The sequence below is a fragment of the Buteo buteo genome, chromosome Z (genome assembly GCF_964188355.1).
Source record: "Buteo buteo chromosome Z, bButBut1.hap1.1, whole genome shotgun sequence".
Classification (NCBI taxonomy): Eukaryota; Metazoa; Chordata; class Aves; order Accipitriformes; family Accipitridae; genus Buteo; species Buteo buteo.
In genome coordinates, this window is record NC_134204.1 from 64014220 (window position 1) to 64031845 (window position 17626).

The 17626-nt window shown below is 40.1% G+C and overlaps 1 protein-coding gene across 2 annotated transcripts in view; it reads right to left on the minus strand.

Moving 5' to 3' along the window:
* EPB41L4A (erythrocyte membrane protein band 4.1 like 4A) overlaps positions 1–17626 on the minus strand; it is a 139144-nt gene that overhangs the window by 71512 nt on the left and 50006 nt on the right. For both annotated transcript variants that reach the window (XM_075019700.1, XM_075019698.1), the window contains exons 2-4: positions 13790–13894; positions 3863–3914; positions 2669–2747 (exon numbers count right to left, since the gene is read on the minus strand). In XM_075019700.1, coding sequence (XP_074875801.1) covers positions 2669–2747; positions 3863–3914; positions 13790–13894 — 236 coding nt within the window. The remainder of the gene's footprint in view (positions 1–2668; positions 2748–3862; positions 3915–13789; positions 13895–17626) is intronic.

Consider the following 17626-nt stretch of genomic DNA (forward strand, 5'->3'; position numbering starts at 1 on the left):
CAGCTACACTGCAAATAATTTATTCTGTGTTAGTACAAGTTACTTATGAAAGCACCTTGGAATGATCTGTAAGTTCAAAGTGCATTTACACTGATTTCAGGGAAGTTCACGAACTGCAGGTTACATGACAGCTGATCCACAAATCGTTTAAGATCCAATCAAATTTACTAGACTTTAAGAACCCAGATGAGCCTCTGAATAAGGATACCAGTGTCTTTCCAGTTAATGATCCCCCAGAATTTGTGCTGTGACAGGTATTACAGTAGGAAATGTCCATCCTTAAAAAAATGGCTAATATTCTCCACCTTAAAGGACCAGGACACCGCATAAGAATTTTCTGGGAATGTCATAGGCAACACAAAGCACATACACTCAGTGTTTCTGCACTCTAAGCAATACCTCAGTACCGCTTCTAGTTTACGCTTGCCAGTCCTACCTAGCCAAATCTTCTCTGTGTGAATGATGATAATGACAAAAATTAATTTACATCCACTGTGGAGTACACAGTATACACAGGTTCTTTTTAACTTGAAAAGCATTTCTGATATGCACTTGTCTTTCTGTTAGCACTTCTCCATCTCTACAGTGCAGAGTTTCATACCAGATGATGCTACAAATGTCTCTTCCACGTAGCAGGTATCTATATTTCCGCATTCTCATAGTGTAGTCTCAAAATAAAGCAGGATAGGAAACTGGAAAAAACACCCCCTCCCTGCAAAAAAGTCAGAGCCATCTGTAAAGTGTTTAAGTGACTCGTATAAAGTGAACAATCTCAATTCCCGCTGAAGCCACTAAGCTCCTCGCAAAACCAGCCTTTTGTCCAAACTTGTAGCTAAAGCCCTCTCATCTTGTACACTGTCAAGTTTGTCATGCATATATAATAGCGCTTAAGTGCTAGTTTGCTCTAGCAAACTCATCCAGCGAATGTTAATATGAATCACCGCAGTGTTAGCTTTTGCCTACAAGCCAGATAGATTTTTCTGTGAAGCAATTACAAATTTGACAGGTTTTCATTATTTGCAAATAGTAATCATGTAACACACAGATCATCAACATCTAATAACAACAGACTCTGGTCTCATATCCATTAAAATAACAAACACATGCTCCACAGAAACACGTTGGTTAACACAAAACAATTAACACATCAGTGGAATTACACACTTTGGCAGAAAATTACTACTATAAAGAAAAATAGGGCCTTTAATCCCTCCTAAGCAGAAGGAGGTTTTATTATTATTACATTTTTTTCTGAATAGGTATACCTTCCTTCCAAGGTTTGCTCAGAAATTTTGAGGACATTTGACTATCCAATGTGTTTTCTTGAAGACTGTTGATATAAGCATATCGCTTTCTTATGCCCTCCCTCTGTACCATATAAGGTGCAAATTCTGCATGACCAAAGACTGCAGACATGAACAGAGGCTTACTAGTTATACTAAAATGCTTTTTGACTAGATTCACACACCTGATCAGCAGTGCAAATCACTGACTGACCTTATCACAACACAAAGAGAAACAGTTTTTGAAAATTTAGTCCCTGTCATTTCCCAGAGAGAAATCCACCCTGCCTCCCGGGTAGCAATCTCAACAGATTCAGTGGCCGAAGCTCCCTTCCCAGGGCCATCTGTCTTCCCCTGTGAACAGGGTTGAAAGTGCTTCTGGAAAAGTTCAGGAAAACTGCATCAAACCTTCACAGTACAGGGGCATCACACTGCAGCCAGCTTATGCTCTTTTACCTGCAAAGTCACAGTGTTTATTATTTTTACCAGGCCAGCCTCAATCTTGTTATATTGGAGAGCTCCTGCTGTGCCAGTATGGAAACAAAAGAATGTTCTCACTCTGGTACAAGAAAAATATTCTGCCTGTGCTGCAACAACTGCCACCTTTGATTAAAGAAAATTAAAAACCCTGCTTGCATTTTAATGAATTCTCATGTGTCATATTCCTAGGACATCAAAAGAAATATTTTGGCATTTATTAATGCAAACCAGCACACTAATTTTGTCCGCCTACCCATCCAAATTCTCAAATTTCCTTTTGAACCTAAAACTAATTGTCTGAGACCTTTCATAAGTAAAGCAAACAGAAAACCCTGTGCGTGAGAGTTCAAGCAAGCATGTGTGCGTACGTCACCATGTGCATGCATGTGCATGTGTTAGTGTGTGCATCCCCATATTTTGTAGAAGCCAAGCTTAGTTCAAAGAACCAAAACCATGGAATTCTTCAACTTCCTTCGCATATTTTTAGAAAGACCAAAAGAAATCCTCTTGAAAAACAGTTCTGGAATTTAAGCTATGGCCAATAAAGAAGAAAATTCCCTGTATTTATATTTGATATCCAAGTAAACTCTAAACTTGATTATAGCACAATATAAATGCAGATGTGACAATGCATTCCTTAAAAAAACCACAGAAGTGTACATCAAGTCCCTTAGGTTTTTGATGCACCAGAGAGCACCTTTTCATCTTGGGCTTCCAAATAGTTGTCTATACCAACCATTGTAAAGCTAGTCACAATTCTCTTCCTACGAATACATGTTCAAGCAAAAAAGTTCAGTTGTTCAAGCAAAAAAAACCCAACCCAGCCACACCACAACAATATGTACCTGGCAGGAACAGATTACTACCCTTAAATCAACAAATTACACTCTTATTGAATACTGTACCTTGTTATTTCTTCTTTAAGTTTACATGGATCCTCTGCATAGAACTTAATGCCAAAATACAGAGTGTATGGTGGTCCAGCTGAGGGGAAGAAATATTTGGTGCAAAAGTTAGTTCTTATGAACTGTTAATTGTTAGGAAATGTTACTAGTTGACTACAAAACAGCTACTAAGAAGCCTATCTTAGTATTTTATGAAACTGGAAAGTTTCATAAAAAATCTTACATCCACACAGCAAATCCATACATCTACACTCATTACACAAGGGGGAAAAAAAGGGGGCTTATTATTATTCTAGTCATGTGTTTGTTTATTCAGAGCCTGTCTGTCTACTTGGAGTTTTTGCTTACTTTGAAGATTTAACTTTAGATTTCATTGCTAACTTACTAGTTCTCCAAGATTTTTTTTTTTTTTACTGCTTGATTTTGACTTTTAGATACTTTTTCCACTGAAATTTTTTAAAAAATGTAATTGTGCATGAAATGTGATTCCCTGTCATAACTAGGAGTACTGAATACTAATCCCCTCCACACTTCCAAATATCTTATGGAGCAACTTTAATTATGTACCACTTTAATAAAGAAATATTTGGAAAAGGTTTTCTCATTCACCGTTTTTAAGTGTTACTCTCCTGAAAAATTCAGTCAACTCGGTACTGAAGTTCTTACAGCTGCATTTATTCCATGCATGCTCCACTTCTACATCTTTTTATAGGTCTTCAAATTCTTAAGTAAAATAATCCTATCCTGTTCTTTAATTATAATAAAAATAACATCTTGCATCTGTGATAGCTGAAGAGTGATAGTAACAGCAGACTATTATCAGTAAGAGGCACTACTTTTACTTTCAGAAGCAAAAAGGAATCTAAGTTGGTTGTGGTATGGTACGGTTTGATAGACGTATCACCATTACTATAAAATGAATTATATGTTAAGAATAGCATCATTTATTATTCTAAAATAAAACATAAGCCCAGAGAAATCTTGGACAATAATGACACAAATGTTTGGAAAACAACCGTATGTTCAAGCTATGTATGAAATTTTGATACAGCTATGAACTGCAGTAATAAACTTGTTCAAGAACTCTCAATCTGTTGTGACTAGAATATAAATGTAGCACAGGCTGTATATATGGAACATTGCCTATTACTTCATCTTCAGATACATTCTTTTAAGTTCAAATTAAATACATACTGTTTATCAATTCTTTATGTTCAGCAAGGGTCTTTGCAGGATCCAGCCAGTACTGTGAAAGAGATAATTATGGAAATTAGACACTTAACAGGAAAATTAATACAGAACAATTGTGATTCTGTCTTTATTCATATATTGATATTTATTAGCAGACTGACACACTTCAGTCTGCTAATGATAAACTTGTGCCAGCTTCTGATCAGGGAAACACTGTCTGTACAAGTCTAATGTTGCATATCTTCTCTGGGAGTAGGGGGTCTTCCTAAAACGAAATCTATTTGGTAAGAGCCACCACACCTCAAGCTCATGACAAGATGGCTCTACAGAATTATCACACTAAGTACCCACTGGTGTCCCCCTGATCTGCTATACTAAGTATATGGATGTGGAACCTTGCTGTTTTCTTCATGGGATATTAATCGAAGCAGGGTAACTCTAAATAACAGCAGCAACAAAGCATGAAAGACAGGACCTACAAGGAAAGAATGAAGGGGCTTGACTTGTTTTCTGAAAAACAAAAGACTGTATGGGGGAAATAGGCATAACAGCATTCTTCCAACACTGAGAAATTGCTGTGAGAACATAGCAATCTATTTTTCTTCATGTCCACCAAGTATGAAGAAATTGGCTTAACTAGAAGCAACGAAGAATTAATTTTGACTTTCAGAAACAGCTTCTAGTAGCAGGGGGAGAGGATGACTGGAAATCAGCACCAAGGGAGGGAGGGCACAGACTCTTCCACCGGATGGTTTACGGGACTAGTTGTACAAATGTGTCAGAAATGATCGAGGTACACTCAGTACACCACAGAAGGATGAACTGTTTCATGGGTTCTCATACCATTTGATCAACAGATAATCTGCAGTCTAATTTCTCACTCATTATGCTGCCCTGCCTTTATCAAACTTCTAATAAAAGTTATCCTGGTGTTACTGCTGACCACAGACCAGCTGTGTACTTGGCATTATGGCTACACAGGTCACCAGCATCCTGCTCTTGTAATCCCTCCAGCTACTTTCTTCCTTAGCTTGACATTTCTATGATTCAGTTTTGGAAGAAACTGCAGGGGCAGCGGCCAAGATCATTCTTGTCTTCCTTTTTTTCAGTCCTCTTCCCTCACACACAGACTTTTTGGACCAGTTGAGATTGGCACTCCCTCTTAAAACACAGGAAACAAAAAAGCTGCAGAACACAGCTGCTAGAAAGAGCAAATTAAGGCATATTGAATGTACTCCACATGTACCCTGAGGAACTACATAGACTAATGAACAAAGAAACTCCTTACCCGCATCCCTGGACTAACCCTATAGAGAATAAGAATAAAATGATTAATCAAAAAATCTCCCCCTTCTATCCAGAGAATTTATCTGGACTAAAAAAAATTCCCTATTAGAAGGAGTAGCATAAAGAAGGGAGGGAAAAACATTACAAAGCATTTGAGTGGAAAATCTCAAGCAACTAATTCCATAAGTGGTTGTAAACAACTATCATTATTTTGACAAAACATGAAAACAAACTACTCCCATTAGCTGCTGATCCAGCTGCAATAGAAACAGCAGTATGCCTTATTCTTGGCCATTGCTATTTCAAGTCCTGGAATGTTTGTTATGAAAATTTCCTAAATTTTGAAGGAAAAAAAGAATTCAGTACATGCTTGTATTGAATATATCCAATAGCTATTCAAATATAAACCCTCTTAACCTCAACAGAAGGTGCGAAAAAAAGAAAAACTTGCCACGCTTGTTCAAACATCCTATTAGAACTCCAAATCAGCAATAATCTGAGCTAGCACAATAGGCTGATAGAGAGATTTAACAGGCATCAGACAGCAAAAAGGCAAAAAGACTCTGCAGTGCACATTCTGGCTATGCATTTGTGATCAGAATGTGGTCTGACCTCTTCTCAAAACTGACACTGCAGTATGAACAACACACTGTCAAGCTAACTTGCTTATCATTGACACCTTTGTGCTACGCTGCAAGAGATCAAAACTACCCTGTTTCAAAATCAGTTCAAAATCTATCATGGAATAACTCAGTCATCAAGTTCTCCTGAAATGAACTGAAATCGGCTTCAAGATATATTGCCTTGTAATCCTCCTTGCAGCTTAGCTTTACATGTATAGGCAGATGGATTATTTGTAAAAAAAAAAAAAAAGGATATTGATGGATCATCATTCAAATTTGCAAGTTGAGCACAGAATGGTTACAGATTTCTGGTTGTTTCTGCAACCTGAACTCCACCACCTCTGTGTCCATGTGATTCACTAGCTGCCATGAGACAAACCAGGATTCGGCCAAGTAATTAAAGACCACATGGACACATGTAGACAATACAATCAAATCAGAGTTGCATTAGAACACTTAATTCTCGCTAGGCTGTACTTGACTGGCAAGTCAAATTATATTCTTTGTATAGTCTTCTGAAGGCAATTTCCAAGCTTGGGGAGTGGGGAGCAAAATTAAGAGGGGAAACTGCAAGTTCAGATTCAGAGGGAATCTGAAGAGAGGAGAGGGAACAAGTCTGGTTATTTGTATCGCTAAACATTTCCTTTCCTTCCCCTAAACTGAGCTGGCAGGAGGAACTGCACTCTCAGCCCTCATCCCTGTAAGACAGACTGCTGCTACTTGTACTAGTGAAAATAAGTGTCAGCTGGCACGAGGAAATACGCTCTTCTACCACAGGCCTTCAAGATCCGTGTGCTGCACAGGTGAAGTTAAACACTTCAGCTCAGACTGGTTTACTGCTGGGACACAGAGTGGTGGGGAAGAGGCAAGAATCTCACCTGTGTTCTCATTTCTCCAGTAAGAATTTAGCATTGTGGCAATGCCACAAACCCACGCTTAAAATCACTGTGTAGCTATTTATTATTTCAAAGGCTGCCAAAATTTTCCTGAAGAATGCAAGGAATGGGGGGAGAAGAGGGAAATTTCTAACATTTTATGTGTAAGCCAAAGATGAATGGACTTTCATGGATAATGAAAAGGCATTTTTCAAGCCAACATTAGACAACAAAGATGAGAACATTTACAAAACCAAGAACCCCAACAACAGAGCCCTCTAAGCATACACACACATGTATACACAATAATGTGTATTAGATACCTGTTCAATGCTTGCATATACATATAAATAGTGTTGGGTATAGTTACAGTTTTGAGCTCACATGTTAAAGTGCCAAGAGAAATGGAACAAAAGAGCAGAGTGGCTTACTAATCCAATCCACTTGCACAGCAGGTGCTGACAACAAACCCTGCATTCATGAATGCCAAAGTAGCTCCAACAAGCAGCCTCACTCTTTTTATCTGTTTGGCACCCAGCGTGCCACTTCTCAGTGATTTCCCACCTGTACCTCTCCTGCACAGACAGCAAGGGTTATCTGACTTATAAACAGCTCACCACTACTGCAAAGAGGTAGAAGGCCCAGCATATACCCATCCAACCGCAGGGGATCAATTTTGTGAATCTGAAAGGGGAATTTAACATTTACAGAAGAATTGGGAAAAATATAATGATTTCTAAATAGTCCTAATCAATGCAACTATCCAATCACTAAAGTGATGGCTACTAGTTTACTAACTGTTATTTACAAAGACATTTAACTTAATAATTTATTTACTACAACTGATTATAAATGTACAATGTTATTAAAGAAAATGATGCCCTTTTAACTTTTAGATAGAAATTATAAAAATATGTTTTAAGTACAGCATATCTAAGAATAGATGAGCTCTATTGTCCTTCGTACTTTTACAAACTTGGCCTCCATACGAACCAGATGTGTAAGCAGTATGCATCCAGGCACCATGCACTATTTCATATTTAGCCCTTCCAAACGACTGCAAACATTTTTCCACAAATCTGGAATCTTCATTCCTTGTATCTGCACAAGGTTAAACCTGGGTCAAATTCCATGAAGCTGCTTGAAACAAAATATTAACTAGGTTGAAATGTTTGCTGTGGTATCAATCAATGAAGTGTCTGGTGGAGAAAAATCTATCAACTTCAAACTAAATCCTGGACTGTCTTCATTACATTCTTACAAAGCTGTACCCATCATGTCACACATGACAGTTTTTGTTCATGTTTACAACAGGAAAAAACAAAACTTTCAAGAGAAAACCCAGTAGTTTTCAATTATAATCTGAAATCACCAAGATTTTTCCACAAGCTAAGACAACACTAACAATTAGAATTATTTTGTCAGATTTTTCTGCAAATGTTCAGTGTAAAGAATCTAAATTTGCTAAGTTCAAGACATCCTTATTATATAAGAAATATATAAATCATCAGACAATTCTTACATACAAATATGTATTTAATACTTCTGTCTTTATGAGAATCTTAAGTTATGTTGATTATATTTAATATTAGATCAGCAATGTGAGTATCCTGTTGATTCTGCAACACTCTAACAGCTTACTCTTACCACCTTTAACTCATCTGACCATCAGCTTTGTCTAGGTTGTTTTAATCCATTAACAGTCTTCTGAAATTTCTAGCTTCTAATCAATATTATCAGTCTCTGTTTTCTTTCCGCTGGCTATTCCATCTATTTTAACAAGCAGAACATGCCTTTTTCTTACCAAACAATTTAGTATACCGTGCTTGTGGGCAAATGTCAAATCCATACAAAAACAAAAATCCATACAAAAACAAAATACAAACTAAGTACAGTTCATCTGTTTTTCTAAGATCTTGAGATCAAAATACACACTACATTATATGACAGTAATTCCCTTCAGAACAATTTTTATTGTAAACAAATCTTTTGTTAAAATCATGCCCTTCTTTCTATAGTTAAGTTACATACAGCCTGTTCAATCTGTTGCCCTGTCAATTTGGTATGGTAACCTGGCAATCTGAGCACGCTGCAGTTACTTTATTAATCACACTGGACGGATCAAGAAACAACTTTCCAATATATGAGTTTGCACAGCAGGGATATACAATTCATGGCACAGGCTTCTGTGCTCAGCTTTGCCACACCTGACCTGATCTATCCCTGCAGCACAGCAGCTCGCAGGAGAAGGTTCAGCTTCACAAGAAATGGAGACCTGCATCTCCCTTCTCTCTCTCTGCGTGCCCTCCGGGCTAGGCAGCTGCGAAGTATATTGCCATGGGCTACCTCCTACGTGCTGTGCTCTCAGGTCTGTACGCTCAAAACAGAACTTCCCCACAGCAGGGGAGAAAAAACACATCTATGCTACAGAGTGGATGCATGGTACAGAAACAGAGCTCTGTCCGACTCCTGCTAGCTCCAGATCTTGAAGCACCACGCACGTATTCGCACAGCAGTACACCTGAACTAACTGGGACCTGGGGAAATGAGCTTGGCTGCGATACTGAATTAACATGGTGATATGGCTTTCTGTATTTGTATTTCTCCCCTTAAAGTGCTAAGAGAGTATCAGTATGCTGTACGTCGTGAATGTAATAGCTCAGATTAGCATTCTATCAGATAAGAAAAGAAGGATATTTGCATCACAGCCTGCTGAACAATGCAGACATGCCTCCTGCAGCTTTAGGTTAAGCAGGTTTAGCCTGAGAGTTTGGTTAGGGATGGTGAGGGGGCAATCTGACCAATGTGAGATTGCAAAGTGCAGCCAGGTTTCTAGAAGTAAAAAAAAAAAAAAAAAAAAAAAAAAAAATTTATTACCAACAGACCTTTAAAATGCTTCTGGTTGTCTAGTTTTCTGCAATAAGGGAGTTTCAAAATCTTTTTTGTAAGAGCAGCTCTAATAGCATGACTCCTTTCAGCATGCTTTTGTGATTTGACAAGGGAATGCCTTTGGGCTTCAAAAGTACCCTTTCCCTCATCAAATTCTGCTCAGCTTTTCCTGAGATATTATGCGTTAAAATTGCCGTTTCCATTCTCTCTTTTGTGTGCCCCAAGAAAATACTGGCCTCCTGCCAGAACAGTAATTAGCACGACTATCCTGAGGCGCACTGGAGATGCCACAAAGGCAGCAGCAAAGGGACTATGTGGGGAGCACGTGGGAGCTGCAGCACGGTGTGAACCAGAAGTGAGAGGGGCCTGCACAGCCCTCCAAAGACCGGCTTACCCAGCATTTGGCCCCTCCTCCACTAAAGGAGAGGTACATCCCTGGGCAGCTGTTTTCCCCGAATACTAAACAGTAAGAGACTAAAAGGCAGGACGGTTTCCTAAGCCACCTTCAGCTTCCAGTGATCATCTCTTGCCTGAAAATACCAGATGGGGCACAATGTGCCACGTTTCCGGCAGATGAGGCAGAAGACAAAAAAGCCCTGTCAATCAGGACCCTGCTGACCATCCGCATTAAGAAGCATAAAGACTGCATCTGGTCTCGGCTTAGCCTAACTTGAGTGTCAGCAGTCTCTGCAGCAATGCAAAAGGCTCCGGTGAAGGCTGATGATGAAGCCCACCGAGAGATTCAGTGGCACTCAAAGAAAACCGGTCTTCCTTTTAAAGTATTTGCACCAAAAAAGGTACTCGTGTGCTACATTAAAAAGCACCATGTAGTTTGCCAACCAAAGCACTCAGAGGTTAGGAAACACTACTGACAACCTACAACATTAGTTCAACCCTTCTGTTCATTCGGGTATAGTTTTATATATTACAAGATTTTTAATTCATTATTAAATGTTATATTTTAATTAATCATTATGAGATACTTTTTGTTTTTTTTCTTAGGAGTCCTGTCTTGCTCAGAGCACAAGATAGATACAGCTTGCTCTGTTCTGGCAACTCGTAATCTTCCAGAGCCTGATTTTGCAAATTAAATACTGTCCATTTACCATTCTGGGGGAACCTGGAATGCCAATAAAGCAAAATTTGTGTAGTATGACCAAATTACTACTCTAGAGACATCATTATCCAATTTGTGCTTTATCCTACTGTTCATGGTCTTCCCAGTGCCATCCAGTTCTGTCAAGCTGTTTGCTGCATCCAGGTATTCTCTCTCATGTGCTATAAGTTTGTTAGCTGTTCAGGAAGTGACCATTTTAATGTTATGCATTCATATACTACATAGCACAGTGAAACCCCGTTCACTGATTAAAACCCTACTGGTACTACTAAAATAATTATGATACCACCCACGTAAGAGGTAGCACACCAACGCAGCACTTAAAAGACCACCTGGAAGTGCTGAGGCATGCAAAAGTAATGGGGAAAATAACTAAACAAGTTCTTTCAAACTCTTAATAAAAAAATGGTTCTTTTGTGACTGGGTTGTGTTCTTTAAATACATAGTTTTGTCTGCCGTGCTTTATTCATCATTCAGTTAAATATATAGTGTGACAAAAAACCCAACCGAGCAAATAATAAAATATTCCCCACCATGAGCAATGTATTAATAGGTAGCCAAACCTCCAAACATGTTTCTCCGTCTCAGACTAACTCAGGAGCATGGTTTTAAAACTAATTAGCAAGGTAACCTTTTTCCCCTTCCCTTAGGAAATCTACTGTGGCCCATCCAAAACACTCCAATCCAAAATTAAAACCTAGGCTTCTCGCCAGCCATTACAGGACTAATTCCCACAACAGCCCAGAAAGTTTTAGCCCAATTCAGTGTGCAATATACGTTTACAGCTAAAGCACAAGGTGTTGTTTGTTGCATGGACGCTTTCCCTTTATGCAGGCCATTCTCAAGAGCTTACAAGATTTCACTAAAAATAGCAGGCTAGCAACAGCTGTCATAAAACATGTAAAACCAAACACAGCAGCACGGGTTTACTCGTTTATGAACTTTCCAGATGAAACAGCATCAACTTTTAATTACCCGCACACAGACAAACAACAGGAACGGGCGTTTTGATGGTACTTTGCCACAGCGCAGCCCAGGTGCGAAGCCTGCAGCACGAACTCGGAGGGTCGCTGTGGCAGCACCCACACGGCAGGGCAGGTGCACGCCGTACGGCGGCCCAGCCTTGTGGTCTCCGGTTGTGCCTCCTGGCTGCTTCCCAGCTGCGTGTCAGGACAGAGCCGATGGATGTGTGCACCGCTCTCCCACACACCTGGGATTTCCCTGCAAAGAAAACCCGCAGGCGGGGGGCGGGGGGTGACGGGCACACAGCTCTCCCCCCAGGGACCAGGACACAAGCAGGCAGCAGAGACGCCTGCCCACCAGCGCAGAAGCCGGGCAACAGGCCGGCCGGGCGACCTCCAGGCAGAGAGGGGCCGAGGGGCCGTGTCTGCACGAGAGCAAACTGTGTGTCCCCACGACACGGCCGGTGTCTCACGGTGCAAGAGCAGGCGAAGGAGGGAAGCGGTGTGAACACCTTCCTAATCCATGGGAAAATCAAGAAGCACAGTGCCTTCCTGACCTTGGGCTGGCCAGAGAACAAAGATGAAGGCTAACATCAAATATACGCCACCGGAGTGTCATGTGAGGGAAAAAGGCAAAAAGGCTGAATTCGTATTTGCAGAGGCCGAGTTAACGGAGTCATAGTCTACAGCTCATGCACGCTACCATAATACAAAATGCACTGGTATCATACAATCAAATCATCCAGTCTGTTAGCAGGATGCGTCCTAAAATGTGCTTTTATGTGTTAAGCCTTTCACAGAAGAGATGTAATCTTCTCTTATTTTCATAATGCCATATACACCATTAAATACATAGTGTGTATGCCTCTGGAAATGTTCCCAGTAGTAGGCATTTCTACTTTATTTGCCTCTACGGGAAAAAGGGAAACACTTCTGAGAGCAAAAAATACCTACCTGCTCTTCATTCACACCTCAATTTCCTCAAGAAATCAAAAATACTGGTTTTAACAGTCTGCCTTCAGTTTACAGTTGAATCTGACTTTCGTCTCCATGGAATGAAGCTTGGTTAGAAGCTTACCAAGGAACTGAATTCATAAATGCCTAGTCTATGGCACAGAAATAAAGACACACTGAATAGGGCAGTCTGTAGCTCTTAGCAGCAATTAATAAATTTCTAATACTGTTCTGACTTCAGCCTCTACACATTCAACTTCTGCTAAACAGAAGAAATTGGCAAATATTTAGCCCATTCAATAACTTTTTTTTTTTTTTAGATGAAACATGACATCTCTTGAGGTCAGGGTCTTGTGCAGTACTCTCAGCACAGAACAGTGACTTTAAAAGCATAACTGCCTGACTTAATTTAACCACAGCCAAGAATTATTCTTTATAAAATTACGGTAATACGAAGATTACCCTATGAATACAACACTGGTCCCACCTGCTGAGCACCCCCTGCTCCTTACCTCTGAGAGCACAGGCCATTTTTTGGGGGGCACTCCAGACAATGCTGCCCCAAGCCACTGCCTGCTTTGGCTAAAACATCTCATCCTGGTTTCGACTTTCTTGCCTATTTGGGACTGTAATCTCCTGGTAGAAAAATGTCTCAGACATCTGGTGAGTCCCTGTCAAGAAGGCTCAAGAGAGCATGGGCTGCAGGACACAGAGGTGGTTCAGGCAGAGTGAAAATGTCATTGCCAGCACCCTGACTGCTGGGGCTCTACCAGTGAGCAGGCAGTCACCACACCAACCATACCACACACTCTGAAACAGGCGTTCAGCACATGGTTCAAGTGAAGCAGGCTACGACACGCTCAGGGGCACTGCTTCCCAAACACCGCCGGGCCATGCAAAGCTGGACAGCATAGTACACCAAGCACGGGCTTCGGGGCACAGTATGAAAAGGGAAAAAATATTAATCCTACCTCCATATCATAATTTTGTACTATTTATACTTTCTTCATTTAGTTTTGAACATTTAGCATTTGATTCTGTTCCTAGCTAAGATGTTAATGGCTATTCCAAGACTTTAATGCAAATAAACACAAAGAAATTACTACTGGAAACCTAAGCCAGGAAATAGTGAAAGTATGACAACCTAATGCTCTACAGGCAAACAGCACAAACAGGGTAAATTTTACATATGGAGAATCCCATCTGCCATGTCTTTTACTCACCGTTTGATGACTTCGGTCACAGTAGCGCAGTCCAAAGTAATCTATCTCCACTAGGTTTAAGTGACGAAATACGTAGCCCAGGACAACCGACCCTTTCGTTGACTTCTGTGGGAAAGAATTTACAGAGCCTTTTCACAAAGATGCTCTGCCTTTGTCAGCTATGTGCAGTGGCATTCATGCATTCAGTTAGCTTTGTTAAAAAAAAAAAAAAAAAAAAGAGGCAGTTCCCGGTGCCTTTAACAAAAATTTCCGCTGTATAGAAGAACATATTTTGTCCTCATGCATGTTTAATCAATCATTCTGTAAATACTATTACGTAGCAGGCAGGTCAATGGTTACAAAATACAAAACAAAAAAACCCAACACTCAAGTGTACTTGCATAACCACGATACCGGGGAACCTAGCATTTTTCTAGAAAATTTCTGTTCTCTGATCAAAATTCTAATTCCCATGACATATTTTAATTCTAAAATCACACTCTTCCTTCCAGTACGGGCCTGTCACCCAAACTCTGACAACAAAGATCAGGAGGCAAAGCTTAGCCCTTAAGATTTAAATTAAACATCATTAGCTGCTCTGTTACTACTCTTTGTAAAGAAGGTTAGGTTTTATTTGTTTTCTTTTAAAATATTTTTGATAGTAGAAGTGGGAGCAACCCAACACCCTGAACTGAAATAATCCTGTTGTTTTCTTGACTAGTATTTCATTAAGGGTCTCTGCCAGTATTTGCAAACAATGCTGGGGACAATACTGCAAACAACGTTGTACTGTTGAGAATGCATTATAAAAAGCTCACTTCCACCTGAATGCCTCGTATTCGTCAGTTTGCCTGGCAGCCAGCAACAGACTAGGAAGACTGAGAATAATTACACAGAACGATCCCCCCTCAGAATCAGTTAGAGCCTTTGACTATTACAGTCCTAAATTCCACAAGAAAATATGGACATAAATCATAACTAGGTTTTGGTTAACTGCTTTATATTGTATAAACTGCTGGATTGTAGTAAATCACTGGAGAGAAAAGAAATAGGAAGAGGAAGCTGTGGGATATTGTTCGTGCTACTTCACTTTTTAGCCTATGAACAAATAATTTCAAAATCAAAATGGCAAATAATATTGATTAGAAAATCATTTAATTTAGCTTTGCTGGTGAAGTATCAATCACACAATGACAGTGAAGATGCATCCACTTTTTTTTCAGCAGGTGCATTTGGTCAGGATTTGTACTTAGTCACACAGGCAGGGCCAATACAACAATTTCAGATGGCCACTCACGCTCTAAGCAAGCCATGACAAGGTGAACATCTCTGGTAGGCTGGGAATTGTGTACCCCTGCTATTCCCTAGATTTACTGTATATTTACTTAAACCAGGAGATGTTCTTGAAGGGTTCTCCGTGTGTACCAGTCTAAAGCCATCAGACAGGTTGTTTACACTAAGCAACTGTAATTACATATCCCCTCAGCATGTACAGTGAGACTAACAATCGGCCACAAAACAGAAACCAATTTGGGGGGAAAACATGATTAAGGTAAGCAGAAATTCACTAAATCTCATTTTAGCATTTTGGATAAAGCAGAGCAACACAGTGATTTTATCACCAGATTCCTCAACGAGAAACTGAACTTGGGTTGTAAGAACGATGCGAGACAAGAATCAGCCCCTCTTAGCTACAGAGTGACTGTCAGGAGCACTACAGCAAAGAGACAGAAACAAAACAAAACTTAAGAAAAATTTTTTAAAATACAGGTTAAATTATCAGACAGCAGGCATTCAAGACTGAAGCAGTAATTGTCCTGCCTCATTTTATCTTTAAATCAGTTGTTACTCAAAGAAGTAGGAGAGAGGACCCACCAAAAAGCACAGTTATCTCATCATTCATACATCATTCTCATCATTCATATGTCATATAAGGCAAACTACCTTCACCATTACAGCTGTTTCCATTATCATTTAAACAGTACAACAATGTCTTGGGAACTAAGGACTGGACAGGCATCTATAGAAACAGACCCAGGAAAAGCTCAAAATAAACAAGCAGCCCTGACTCCAACAACCTGCATGGTTAAATGATGGTGACACTTCCAACTGGGTAGTAAACCTTAAAAGAATATTATAGACAAGAAGGAGCTCCACCATCAGCTGCTCAGAGTTTTGACACAGTTAACTGAAGCGTGGTTAGTAAACGCTTGCAGAAGGCATAAGGAGGGCTGCCAGCACCATGGCTCACAGGGGGCACGGAGCGGTGCCCACTGAAGGCATGCTGAGCTTCTGCGAGTGTGAAGCTCGAATCTGCTGTTAACAAGCTTTTGACAGTTTGTCTGACCAGTAACGCTCTTTGCAGCATCAGTTTTATTAGGAGAACTAGTAGAAGAAATAGTAATCCAGCAGCAGAGACGAAGCTGTGACTTTTCCATTCAGGCATCTTAAAATAATAATACACGCTCCAGGGAGTAATCAAACATACTAACATACCAAAGAAGCTTGCATCTCGCGGGAGTTTTACTTACATAACCCAGCACTAGTTTAGGATTCAGCTAGCCTTCTTGGCTGGAAGTCTTTTTCTTCAGTCAGGTGAGGACTGCAATGGGGTCTACATAAAGAGGCTTTGGGACACCTTTCCTCCCGTGGAGGCTAAAGCTAGCGTGTTATCCCCAAGAAACACACATGTCTCACACCTGGTTTGGCTGAAATTAAAGACTCCCTTCCTTCCTTCCTTTCAGAGATAAATGGTAACAATGTGTAAAAAGCTTTTTAACTGCTTTTTACTTACATTGCTAGGCTGAGAGAAAACATAAATGCTAGTTAACTTATTCTCTCGACACAGCTCAGTTAACGTTTCCATCATTGCAGGTCCTGCAGAGACAGGTGGTCCAGCTGTGGGGAAATGCTGAGCAAAACCATCCAACTTAAAATGGCTGGGGGTTCCCCACATCTACAGCAGCAAGGTGCCCAATACTTTGGTTATTCTCAGCCAAAACAGACTGCGTGCAGTGGTCTCCGCAGCCCTCCTCACCAGTCCCTGTCACATCCCTCAGCAATGCCTGCATGTACACAAGGCAGTGCTTCACAAGCGAACTGCCAGGATGAGAGCCAGCAGGTATCCCCACACCCCTCCAACCTCACCTTCCTTAACCTCCTATTTTCCCAGCACCGAGGAGCACTCTCCAGGTAAAACACTGACCCTTGCTGAAACCACTGCAACCTCATTTTCAATTAAAGTTCTCATTTTAAGCCACCTGATTTCAGGGTTTCATGCAAGTAAATTGCCTCTTCATGTGGAGTTAAGAAAGCAGTTTTGTTGACGAATCGCTAAGTGACTTCTTCTCAGTCCTGAAATACATGTTTACCGCATTTGAAGAAAGTTGTGCAAACTAAGAAAAGCCATCTTGCTTCCCCTGATAAAATTACAGCTAAACTGCAAACTAAAACTATCAAAGACATTAACAGGATTACATTCCCATGATATGGCACTGCAAAAATTACATAATCTGCCTTGCATTAAAGCTCAGACTTGCTAGAGGCTTGCATTCTTAGGGGTGAACCCAAATATATTTGAAAATATCATCAGCAGTGCTTTCAAGAGAGAACAAAGAATTGTTCGAATGAGTCATAACATCTTCCTTTACATGTTAGCACTGTGGCTTCATAAACCAGAAAGGCAGGTTTCTACTGGCTAAAGAAAATGACAGCCAGAACATTCAGGAAAGATCTGATTTAATTGTATTTTTTTAATCAAAAAGAAATAGTTCTTTTAAAAATTGTACTGTATTTTAACATATTCACACTACTGTATATTTAATCACCAGGAATTCTTATCTTCCACACTGCTCATTG